The following is a 12390-nucleotide window of genomic DNA, read 5'->3' on the forward strand; positions in this document are numbered from 1 at the left end:
ACTAGAATTAAACTCTTACTCTAGTTCTAACTGGAGTTAAAGTGGAAAAATGCTTTAAGAAGGTTTGAGATGAGTTTATCTTTTATTCCAGTTTGTGTTTCAGAAAGAGAGAGGCACATTCTGATGCAAAGGAAGAACCACCTTTTGCTTCTGATGTGGAGCCTCTTGAATTAGCTGAAGTTGATAAAACTTCTCCCCGTACTTCTCTAACATTAGAAAGCAGCTGTGATCCTGAACATTTTCAGCAAGAGGAAAAAGAAATGGAAAATAACTCAGTGGAACACAATTCTGAGAACAGCGTTGTTCAAGATGACTTGGATGTCTGTTTATCAGAGTGCATCGAAAAAGAGCTGCCCTTGGAGAAGAAAGAAGAAAAGGGAGAAAAAGTAGAAAAAAATACTGAAACAGAAATAGATGAGCTTGATGTGATCACAGCTGAAGAGACTGCGAATTTGCATACAGGAGGAGCTGAGGAACACAGTGATAACAACACTGTCAGTGTTCAAACTGCAGTTCAACAATCGGGTTCCATATGTATGGAACCAAAATCAACACAAACTAGTAACACAGTCGAACCAAGCAGTTCAGCTTTTGACACATCAGGAAAATCTGAACTACTAAACTTCCTGGGTGACTGGCCTGTAGAACAAACAATGGGGCAGAGAGTCAAAAGATCTAGAAGACTAGAAAAATCTTCTCTGAAGAGAGATAAGGAAAGTGAAACTCCATGTCAGCAGCATCTTGAGATAGGTAAAGAGCAAGTGGGCCTGCCTGAGACATATACTGTTGAGAGAGGACATGAGGAAGAAAATCTAGCCTCTAGCTGCTCCTCTATTAGTTCAGATAAAGTTACACTGGAATTGCAAATGGTAGGACATTGGCCTATCTCAGCCTCATTAGAACAGAGACAACAAAGGTCAAGGCGAATGAAAAAGACAAATCAGTCTGATGAAGGTAGAAACTCTGAAGGTGACATTGACATAAATGCTCTTGAGACTGTAGATGTGCTTTGTGGGACACCTCTGAACACTGCAGAGCAACGAGATATAAAGAGTATTCCTATGCACCGAGATGAAATAGTAGCCAGTGAAACAGGAGGTGAGGAAAAAAGCCAGCAAATTAAGAGAACAAAGAAGCATCACAGATTAGCCCTCACTTTTACAAACAACAGTTTGCCCCATCCCAAAGAAGAGGACCACTTGCCTAACCTTAACAATATAGAAGAGAAACAGGACACGTGCTTATGTAGACAAAAAAGTAGCCATTCACAGACTGAATCACAGGACTTTGCTCTCCTGTGGAGATTAGAAAAGAAAATGCTTTTTCCTGACACTACCAAAGTATTGCATGGCAGACTAGATGGCTTCAAACCCAAACACATTGATAATGCCTCAGATTCGCAGGAAAAAATACCATATCGGGTTACATATGATAAAAGTACATTTGTAGAAGAAAGTGAACTTACCAATATTGATGACTCTGAAAAGCTGGATACACTGTGTAAGCTCTTTGAGTCTGTTTCATTTGAAGCTCTGAAAGATCTCTATGAAAGGTGTAACAAAGACATAGACTGGGCCACAGGTTTGCTGTTAGACTCTGAAGAAAAGTTATGCAAAGCTGTTGATACTGAATGCTTTCAGGTAAGAGAAGCAGACCTTGATTTTAAGGCAAGTACAAACTGTGATGAGAATCTCAAAGATGGCGAACAAACAGCAGAAGTAATTGGGGCTGGTGGTATCTCTGAGGCTTCAGCAGGTAGGAACTCATCACTCAGCATTGCAGAAAGTAGGGCTGCCAAGGCAGCTGTGACAGATGCTGATGTATCTGATTCATTCACTGCTTCCTCACTGAATGATACAGAGGAACTGAAAAATTCCATGGATGCAGCCCCTAGAACTGACACAAACAGCTCAGCAGCAGGTGTCACTGAGCTGTCCATTTCAGGAAAGCAATCTGTGGAGTCTGAGAGTCTTGTTGAAGAAACTGTAAATAAGCCATCACTTCTGCAACTTGATGCGGGCTTCTGTACACCCGTGACTTTGCCTCATGGTCCTAACACAACTTCTGCCAACTTGAAATGTGGATTAAATAATGAAAGTGACATTAATCCTTCAGAAAGCAATGCAGAGAATTCCAAAGTGACTGCTTCTTTATTGGAAATGGATCATGCACTTCTGGTCAGTCCTAGGGGTGATAAAGAAATGGAGGTGGATAAAGAAACCTGGGAAAGTTCTGAGGAGATATGTGGTAAAGAAGAAATTGAAAGTCCAAGCCGGTCTGCAGCTAAAGCCAAGAGACAAAGCCCTGTACCAGGATCACATGCAGCTTTCAGTATAGATTGCCTAGAACTAACATTACCTCCTGAACTGGCACTCCAGCTGAAAGAGATATTTGGGCCTGTTGGCATTGATGCAGGTATGGGCATAATTATATCCGTGTTTTTATGAAAAAACCTTAGTTTAGGTAAGAAAACCTTTCTTTATTTGCCTGTGCTTTTTTTCCTTCATGCTTCAGTTTTAGGGATTAGATTTGCATAATTCCTCATGATACTGTTTGCTATTGTTAATCCAAAAATGGAACTGAATTAAGTGTGGCATAAAATATAAATGCAGTAATGCTACCGTTTGCCTTTGTCTTTTTGTTCATGTACATACTTTAAAATATTAAGAAAATACATGGACTTATTTGCATTTTGAACAACAGGCCTTTGAGCCTAGATTCAAACTGAAGAGATATTAAGATGATGAGGAATATGCAAATTGTGGCTGATTAGGAAAAAAAGAAAAAAGAAAGCTTTAGGCATCGGTAAAGTTGGGGAAGGAGAAGATAAATGGTTTAGAGAGAAGATGAACTGTGGCTGTACTTAAAAGATGAAAACAGACTAGTCTGTTGCTGGGAGATTATGATTAAGGAAGCCACAAGCAGCTTGAACAAGCATCTCAAAAGTTACAGACTGATTGAAAAAGGAAGAGAAGAAAATAGAAGGAATATACAGCTTGGTGGTTTTCTCTCTCTTCCCCCCACCTTTTTATTTCTTTTTTTTTCCTCTTTTATCCTGAAGATTACTTGATGTGATACCCCGGATACCTGATTGATTGGTGGGTTTGACTGCTGACCTCTTTGCCTTCCATGCCCACCTCATCAAAAGAAAAAGTTTGTTTCCTATAGCAGAAAAGTGTTCTATTGCGTCTGAAATATGCCCTGCATTTTTATTTGACACATATATACTTCTTGCTTTTTTATTTTTAAAAGGATGAGAAACAGTATCAGAAAGATCTTTTAGGGAAAAGATGTATCATTTTGATACCATGATGATTCCTGCCATTTTCTTTAGAATTAGAGGTGATATTTGGAATTTGCCTCTCTGAGTTTGTGTGTTTGAAAGAAGGGATGTGACTTATGTTGGGCTGTGGTGGGTATGTTGTGGCACAGAAGAGCAGTTGCCATGTGGATTGCAGTGGAATAGGGGGAGTCACAGTTTCACGAATGAAACTGTTGTAAATTAACAACGGCTTTGTAAAAGAAGGTTTCGCTAGAAAAATGGAAAAAAGGAAAAAACACCGTTGTTCAGGTAGTCGCATTTCAACAATATACAATTAAAGTTAACTTGCTTTTTTCCTACCCTTTCTGAGTTTTTGAACACCAGATAACAATTTCTGTGGAATGCTTTTTTGTTGTTGAATTTGGCAGTTGCAGGTTTTATTCAAGCCTGACGGTTTATGCAGAATCTCCAGAACTAGAATTTATAAGTCCTGGCTATTGTACTTCAATTGCTTAGATAAGTTTTTATAGAATGCTTTAACGAATATATTTTCTTTGTTCCACAAGGATCACTGACTGTTGAGGATTGTGTGGTTCACATTGATCTAAATTTGGCAAAAGTGATTCATGAAAAATGGAAAGAATCTATTCTGGTTAGTAGATTTCTTGCTTGTGATGTGGTATGGCACATTTGTGCTTTGTCAGACCATTCATCTCCATATTTCTTGGTCTAAATGTGTAAGGACAATGATAAAATATAATAGTAATTTAAAATATGTGTAGTATATCAGTGTGTCATAACCATCAACGCTGTTGAAAGTTTAAGGTATGTCGCGAGTGCCTCATCGTGAAACCAAGATTCTTAAAAAAGAAGGATGATAGTGCACAATTTTATTCCAAATTGATCAAAAATTCCACTGGCCAAAACTTATTACTGTTTTTTTGACATGTAAAAAGAATCCTTTTATTAATTATGCTATATACAAAACATCTCCATGTGCATTAATTGAGTTCTCCAACCTCTGTTCCTTCATAGCTATATGAAACTTTGAGTGGTTTGGGATAAAATTTTTGTTTGTTTTATTTAATTAAGGTTACGAAGTCTTAGCAGTGGGGCATATTCCTCTACTCTGTGTTTTCAGAAAGATAGTTCTAGCTTATAAATTCCACTTCATAATTACTTTTCTTAAATATACTTCTTTTAAAATATTGAATCTTTGGGAAATACTGTGAGATCTTATTTTGTAGCTGGCTTACTTAGAAACTTAAAAGTTTACTTGAAGTTTTGCTGTGAAATTTATAACTTATAACTGTAATGATTTTACTATTTTTATTTAGAAGCGTCAGAGGAGAGATGAATCATGTAAGTTGTCTGCAGAAGGTATGTTGTGTATTTTTCTTAATTGTAAAAATACTTAAGTCTCATTATAAAAATATTTAATTCTTTGAAACTTAAGTAAGGTTGCAAATATTCTGTATGAAAAATGATGGATTCATTTATTAAGCTAAACCTTATTGCCCTTGGATCCATTTACCTTTCTCTTGTGGAGGTGCGGAGGAGGGGAGAGAGGTTAATTATAAGCAGAATCACTAGTACCAGGTAGATGCAAGCAAAAAGCCTATCATTTTGTGTAATTCAGACAACTTAAAAAGAATCTCTGGCTGAACCAGACAGCTGTTTGGTGACTTCTGTAATATCTGTGACAAGAAAAGATGTGGTCAGAGAATTACTAGCAGAGTAAGATTTCTGCAGATGAGGGAGGGAGGTCAGAAATGCAACATTCACATGTTGTTCTTATCAAAGATGATTGTAGCAGGAAGGTGGATGCCTTGTTCAAAAAGTGTTAACATCTCTGGCAACCCAGTTTTCATTCAGCTGTTGCCATTAACTTGTAGAAGTGTAAAACCAGATTCTCTTATAAAAGCAAACAACTCCACACACACACTTAAGGTATCTACAGGCTAGTTTACAGCTGTAAGATACGTCTTAACACTTGAAAATTTGGTGAGGAAGTATGATTGTTTTGCTTTTGTTTCACAAAGGCAGATAGGGGGACCCCTGGTGGCCTAGTGGTTAGCATGCGGGACTCTCACCGCTGCAACCCGGGTTCGATTCCCAGTCCCTCCCGGGCAGATGGAACCCGTTAGCCCTGTGTGGCCATCCATCTATGAGAAGGACACTCTAAACAAACCTACGTCCTGAGGACCTCACTGCCATTGTCCAAGCTTGCTTGGCCCCGGCAGATGAACCTTAGGATTAAAGGGTGGGCTCAGTTCAGCGCAGGCTGTGTCTCACCTAAAAAATCCATGGCGCAGGCTGGAAAGGTAAAAGACCTTTCCCTAAATCTTCGTTCGCGAAGATGGGCCATTATTATTATTACAAAGGCAGATAAAGATATCAGACAGTCTTTGTAAAATGGAAGTGAGGAAGGTGAAAACAATGTGTTGATTTCTGTTTTAGCATTAATAATCTCCTTTTAACAAAACTCAAACTGTCTAGGTTAAAAAACTTGTCTTAATTATTTTGGCATTGCTTGTGTATGTAAGCTAATAAGTATTTTATTTGTCACCTCATTTTTATTGCTTTTGAAGGTCCTACTGTGATTCAGCAAATAGATACAGATGACTCAGAAATGCTGCTATCTCAGAATGCAGACAGTAAAATACAGAAGAAAAAAATGAGCTGGGCTTCAGGCGCATCTAATGACATACAGATGAAAAAAACAGCAACATCAGACGTTTTTCCTTTTATGGATCACTGGAATGCTCAGATTCAGAAAGTTTCTCTCAGGCAAATAATTTCTGAAGAACTAGCTATGCAGGAGAGACAGGACATGGTATGGATATGCTTGTTTTTATGCAGTTTAGATTTACTACTAGTAATAAAACAGAATGTGACTTTTTGGTGACTCATATTTGTGCTGCTGATTACAGCCTGAATTTGTGAGACAAGTGCGTGCTAATTAGTATTGTTGATTACTGTGATACAGGAGTTTGCTTTTGGTAGATAGTTCTGTTTGAAAAATAGTCTCATTTAGAATGTAATATTTTGATTGTTTCACGAACAGATCATGGTGCACTTCACTGTATAGGTTAGCATTTCTGTTTTGTTGAATCTTTTTTGATTGCTCACCCAAAAGCAAAGATCAGTGTGATTTGCCATGCTTTTTATTGTGACAGCAATATCAAAAAAAGTTCTTAATTGGCTCCATGCCTTGTTTGTTTAAAAGTGTATTGAATTGATTTTAATGTTTTTAAGGAGAACCCACAACACTTCTAGCAGATGAGACACTGAAATAAGTGCTTGAGGTTAATCTCAAACAAGTTTCTGTACCCCGTTGTCAGAAAATAGTAAATTTTTAATGGATCTTTACTGGTTCTTTATTTTCTACACAGTTCCCATACCCTGCATGTTGGCCTGTGCCTAATACTGCCCTCTGCTGCCCTGCTGGTGTTCAGAACAGGCTTTTTAATTTGTAATTGTCTCTGATAAGAAGCTGTCCTAAAAAAGAGGAGCTTTGAACCGGTATAGAAAGTTGGACGGATTAGCCTTCTACTTTGAAAAATGTCTTGTGGATTCTTTCTTTGAACTGCGTGTGTGTGTCCTACTGATAAAAACAAGTGTCGTGTCCGCAGCTTTATTTTCAGTTTGAATTCATGGAGCTTGGCTTTATTTTGACCACTTTTTTTTTTAAATTTTTTTAAAATCAATATTGGAATGATGAGTCTGATTTATTTGGAGTTATAACTATGTCATCTTCTCAGATTACTTCACAAATAAGAGTATTACAGTACAGCTTCAGATACAGCAAACCAAAATTGTTTAGGCTGCTTAATAATACGATGTTGTTTCAACCTCAGGCCCTCAGTCTAGAGAAGAGAGGTGGACTTTGCACAAGCTTAGCAGTGGACTAGATAGACTAGCAGGGAATAAATTCCAAAACCTAAGTTACTCCTAAAAAATCCTCCTTTTACTTTTTCCAAGTTATGAGAGAGCTTCAGCTGCATAACTTCAAATGATTGCAGAATACTGCAGTGGTGTATAATAGAACTCACCTGTCCTTCCTTATGCTGATCAGTGTGGCAGGCTGATACTGGCATGTTGTCATTGCTGTGGGCGCATACCAAGTAGATTTTTTTTTAAATCTTAACAAATAACAGTAAAGTTGATTGGCTCCCCTGTTATGATATTTTGTTCTAACCAAGAACTTGTAATATTTTTCTTTTGTCTTCTGGGTAGAATCGTGTTCCTTCTACGGCTAGAAAAGACTGTGCTGCTAAACTAAAGGAGAAGCAACTTTTTGAGATGTTTCCAACTATTAATCAGAGTTTCTTAATGGATATCTTCAGGGACAACAAGTAAGAAATCTTTACAGGTTTTTGTAAAAATGGTACTCAGTAACATTCTGTAGTGCACATTTACTGTCTTAAATATTAAGAGTTAAGGTACTGCTAAAAAATGGCTTTTTCCAAACTAGCACACTTTTTGGTAATTTAAATAAAGGCAAAATTAGGTGGTCTTAAAGGCAAAAAGGGCATAAAAACTCTCAGTGTAGACTTGTTTGTGTTTTTTTTTTTGTGAGGGGGAGAACAGACAGTTTCTTTCATTGGGAGAAGAATGTCTCTGGCTATTGACCACTGACTGACTGTCAGTGTAACTGCATATTTGCTCTAGACCTGAGATTTAAATCAAGTGGGAGAAATTAGTGGGTGTGGTAATAATAAGTTCAATTGTCATCTGCCCAAGAGGAAAAGTACCATCACCTGATGTTAGCTGTGAGTACTTTACCAGCTACTACAGCAGCTCTGAAGGAATGAGCCATCTCTCCATCTCTTCCTGCTGACATTCTCTCTTTTGCAATATATTTCGGGGGTACATGTCTACCTTCTTAAATCCAAGTTTCTGAGAACTGAACTTTTTTTGGAGAGAAATGTCTTTTTTTTATCCTCAGTCATTTGAACGTCTGTCTCTACACATGGGTTTGCATACCTACCTCTCAGTCATTCTGCTTGTCTAGATTGTTATAAAAATCTTTCCTGTTTAGAATATGTCCTTCATCCATCTCTGTAGCTCAAACATTTCACCATCCCTTGTTTTTCACATTCTAAATTCTCTTCATAGTGTTGCATTTCCCAAAATCTTTCTTTACTCTTGATCAGTCTTTTTCTTGTTAGCTTACTGAACAGCAAGAATAAAGAAGAGGGCTTATTAGAAAGCTGATGGCAACTGATGTAGTATTTAATTAAATTGAATAACAAAGCTTGACAAAAATACAAGGATTTCCTTCATAAGAGTTTCAGAAAACTGAGCTAGTTTTAAATTAGTATGTATTATCTAACCCTGACCAGAGAAGATTTAAGATAAAGTATCTTCTCCAACCCAAAAAGCAGCATTTACTTTTGTCTCTTTGATCAAGGTAGGATGCAATTTACTTTAGTATGTCATTTTCTTTTTAATATTCAAGTGCTCCTCAATTACTATTCAGTCAACCAAGATTGCATGTATGTTGATGCCAGTAATGCCAGGAAGTCTGCAAGCCTTTTTGCAATAAGGTGGAATATTCTGTTCCAGTGGAATATTCCATTCCAGTGCTTTATTTCCAGTGTAGTCTATTTCTGTAAAATATCAAGGTTTGTAATATGCCTTTTGTTAAAATATAGCACCTATTATATATTTGTGTTGTGACCTGCCCTAGAAATGGGAGGGTAACCCAGGTTCGTATTAATAAATCCCTTGAGATGGATTAGACTGAAAGGACACTGAATAATCAGGGTTTGTAAACATGTATATGTAGGGTTTATTTTATAACAATTTTGTTTCAAAGGTAAACAGGTATGTTGCCATGTTGGGTGTTATCATTCTACAGCAATACAACATCTGTATGTATGTTATCATCTATACAGCAGTATAGCAACATTAAAGCATAGCAATATAGTACTATTAAAGCATAGTAATATTAAAGCATCTATAGCAGTAAAGCAATATTAGAGCATAGCAATATAGCAGTATTAAAGCATGGCAATATTAGAGCATCTATGCAATATGGCATTGTTAATACTAAAGCATCTGTAGATTAAAGCATAGCAATATAGCACTATTAAAGCATAGCAGTATTAAAGCATCTATGTCAATAAAGCATTGTTAAAGCATAGCATCTATAGCAATAAAGCATAAAGGTAACACTTTAGGAAATGCATAAGGGAAAGAAAGGATAAGGGTGGAACAAAGTATATAGTCACTGCCCACTGGGTCTAGCAATGAAACTTGGTAGTTGCAGCTGCCATATCTGTTGGTTGAAGTGGTGGTCTTGGTCCATTGGGGCTGGGGAAAACCCCCCCCCATAACTCAGAGATGTTATGAGTTATTATACACTTCCAGCTCAAGTGGGAATGCCTTGTACCTCCCTGGGGCTGGGAGTTTTAGAATGGATAGTGTCACGGGGCCATACCATGAGCCTCTGACATCTCCAAAGACAGCTGCAGCTGCCTATTGTGCCAGCATCAGTCATGGTCCAGCATTTGAGATGCATAGCCCAGGCTAGATGAAGACATTGGCATGATAAAAGGGATTTTCCTGCCTTGCAGGACTTGCTGCTTGTTAGCCTCTTCCCTTCCTCAGACAGGCATCTGCAACCGGGATATCGGACACTGGCACCCGCTTATCTGATCAGAAGACCCTTTGGCAGTATTCAGGGAGGGGTGGGCTTTGCTGGGTGAGCAGCTGCTTCTTTTCAGTTTGCAAAAGTCTTTTGGCGATCTTAGAATGTGTAAATCATTAACTGTTTCAGTCTCTGACAGTGAGGTCACAGATTTTACTTATCCTTTACAGCTACTCTTTAGAACAAACTGAACAGTTTCTGAACTGTGTCCTGGAGGCAGATCCTGTAAAAACAGTTATAGCTCAAGAAAGTGTTCAGCAAAATGAAATTGTTACTTCCTACAGTGCAAAAAACCGGGACAAGAAGGTATTTTTATTTTTTTTTAAATAGTACTTATAAGGATATCCAAAGCTATGTTAATGAAAACACCCTACAATGCATACTTACCTTCAACATTGCAAATTCCTACAGGCAAAAAAATGTAAGGAAGAGGATGATCCTTTGAGTGAAATATTTCAAGACTTTGAGTATCCACAATATGATGATTTAAGAGCAGAAGCTTTTTGTCACCAGCAAAAGAGAAAAGAATGTTTGAAAAAGGCTGGGGAGGCCTACCGGATGGGTATGAAGCCTGTGGCAGCATTTTATGCACATCAGGTAAACTTAAATATTGTGCTTTTTGTCTGAATTTAGGGAGATACTTAAATACTGAATTGGCAGTGATAAGGAAAACATTGTGCCTACTAGAGTTGATACATTTGCTCCGGTACTGTTTCCTGTGTAATTGTTATAGTGACAATCACAAGTACACTCCCTTTCATAGAATTGATACTGGCACAGGAAGCTACCTAACCAAATTCAGTGTGAGACCTCATGAAAGGTGATGCTTAGTGCTTAGTCACATATGTTCTGTTGTCCTAGATCTCTCACATCCACAAAGTTGTAAGCACCAAAATTTGTATCCATGCGGTCTGGCCAGGTTCACTGGGGTATGACATGTACTGCAACAAACATCAGTTTTTTGTACTTTTGAGAAGTCAGACAGGTATTAAAATGTGATCTTTTGCCACAGAATCATGCTTGCTTCATCCACCATAACTCTTGGGCAAGATTGCTGCCGGCTGTCTTTGCTTCTTCATTTTTGTCTATCTTCATGGCTACAGTCTGTCTTGGGTTGGGATAAAGGAGGTGTAGCATGTCAGGCTTTTCACAATTCATCTGGTTTTTGGCATGTATATCTGCTGCTGATCAATCTTGTGTGCTGTGGCCTTGGAGCACAAGCTCTCTGGTCTTGTTCAACCACATTTCTCTATGTACCAGTTTGATTACTGCTGATCATTGCAGTCGATCATATTCTTGATTTTTATTATCAACTGTTCTTGTAACCAACGTTCCTGTACACTGGTTTCTTAGTGCCTTCACAGGAGACCCTTCTATTCACACCACTCTTAAAAATTCTGTTACAAATATCTTCAAAGGCAATAGTTTTTCCCTGATCTAATAGCATATAAAAATTTGATAAGAATTCACATTATAGAGCCATTTAATTCTAACCTATGAATTGCATTATAACAGAAAAAAATGTAATAATGAATCACCTGAATTTGCTTATTAAAAAAGCTCTCACATAAGTGGTATAACTCTGAATGTTTAGATTGTTACTGTGCATGTAGAAAATACTGATATTCAGTCTTTATAATGAACTTATGTTCTTTATTCATACATTCTTGAAGCTTTTATAAGTTCTAAACAAAGGTCTGCATGATTTTTAATAGAAATCTAATTTCAAGTCCTCTCTTTTGTTCTGTTCTTAGCCACATGAACAAATACAATCTGGAAATGCATTTATTATACGCTTTCATTTAGGTAATAAAAAGGCAAACTAAGCTACCTTTATTCATGAAAAATACTTTATGCTTGGTGGCCTTTGTCTTGAGAATCCTCTGCAAGTGAGAGTTACAGAGCTGGTGTCTTGGTTCTGACATTAATACACTTCAGATGATCCATTTTAATGAAGTATAAGACAGACTGTCACTTCTGTTCTCTTGAGCCCGTGTCAGTCTAATACCTGGAGTTAAGTCTTCCATTCCTTTTCAGACTGTGCCTGCAGATCTTCAAGGACATAATTTGTTGCTTTGATCTCTCAGACTTTATCACTGCAAGGTTCATGGGAAGTAGTTGGTAGTTGTTCACTCTGTAAGATGACTAACTTTGTACTGCTTCTTGCCCCTCATTCCAGAAGGGGTTATATTGACCTTGTCAATCATAAAAGATCTGTCAAAAGTATTAGAAGAGATAATAGACAACTGTTTTTAAAAAAAAGAGTTTTTACTCTTGGCTCGTCTGAAATTTAGGGAATGCATTCGGAAGACTTAACCTCAAATGTAACAGTCAACAGGTTTTTCCTTAGCTATTGGACAGTTTCTGTGACATTGTTTCATTACAATTTTAACAAAATATTTGCAGAAAATAAAAATCTGTTGTTATAAAAATAAATCTGAAACTCAGCACGGAGTGTAACTTTTCAGCT

General features: G+C 37.4%; 1 protein-coding gene across 16 annotated transcripts in view; it reads left to right on the forward strand.

Moving 5' to 3' along the window:
* Positions 1 to 12390, forward strand: part of N4BP2 (NEDD4 binding protein 2) — a 42319-nt gene that overhangs the window by 22476 nt on the left and 7453 nt on the right. For 11 of the 16 annotated variants that reach the window (XM_027686744.1, XM_027686743.1, XM_027686749.1 and 8 more), the window contains 7 exons: positions 92 to 2415; positions 3829 to 3914; positions 4600 to 4642; positions 5854 to 6098; positions 7502 to 7620; positions 10091 to 10226; positions 10332 to 10517. In XM_027686744.1, the coding sequence (XP_027542545.1) occupies positions 92 to 2415; positions 3829 to 3914; positions 4600 to 4642; positions 5854 to 6098; positions 7502 to 7620; positions 10091 to 10226; positions 10332 to 10517 (3139 nt within the window). Of the gene's footprint in view, positions 1 to 91; positions 2416 to 3828; positions 3915 to 4599; positions 4643 to 5853; positions 6099 to 7501; positions 7621 to 10090; positions 10227 to 10331; positions 10518 to 12390 lie in introns of those variants that run through there. The other 5 variants (XM_027686751.1, XR_003534808.1, XM_027686757.1 and 2 more) reach the window with 5 other exon arrangements.

Source organism: Neopelma chrysocephalum, unplaced genomic scaffold (genome assembly GCF_003984885.1).
Source record: "Neopelma chrysocephalum unplaced genomic scaffold, ASM398488v2 Primary Assembly neopelma1_71, whole genome shotgun sequence".
NCBI lineage: Eukaryota > Metazoa > Chordata > Aves > Passeriformes > Pipridae > Neopelma > Neopelma chrysocephalum.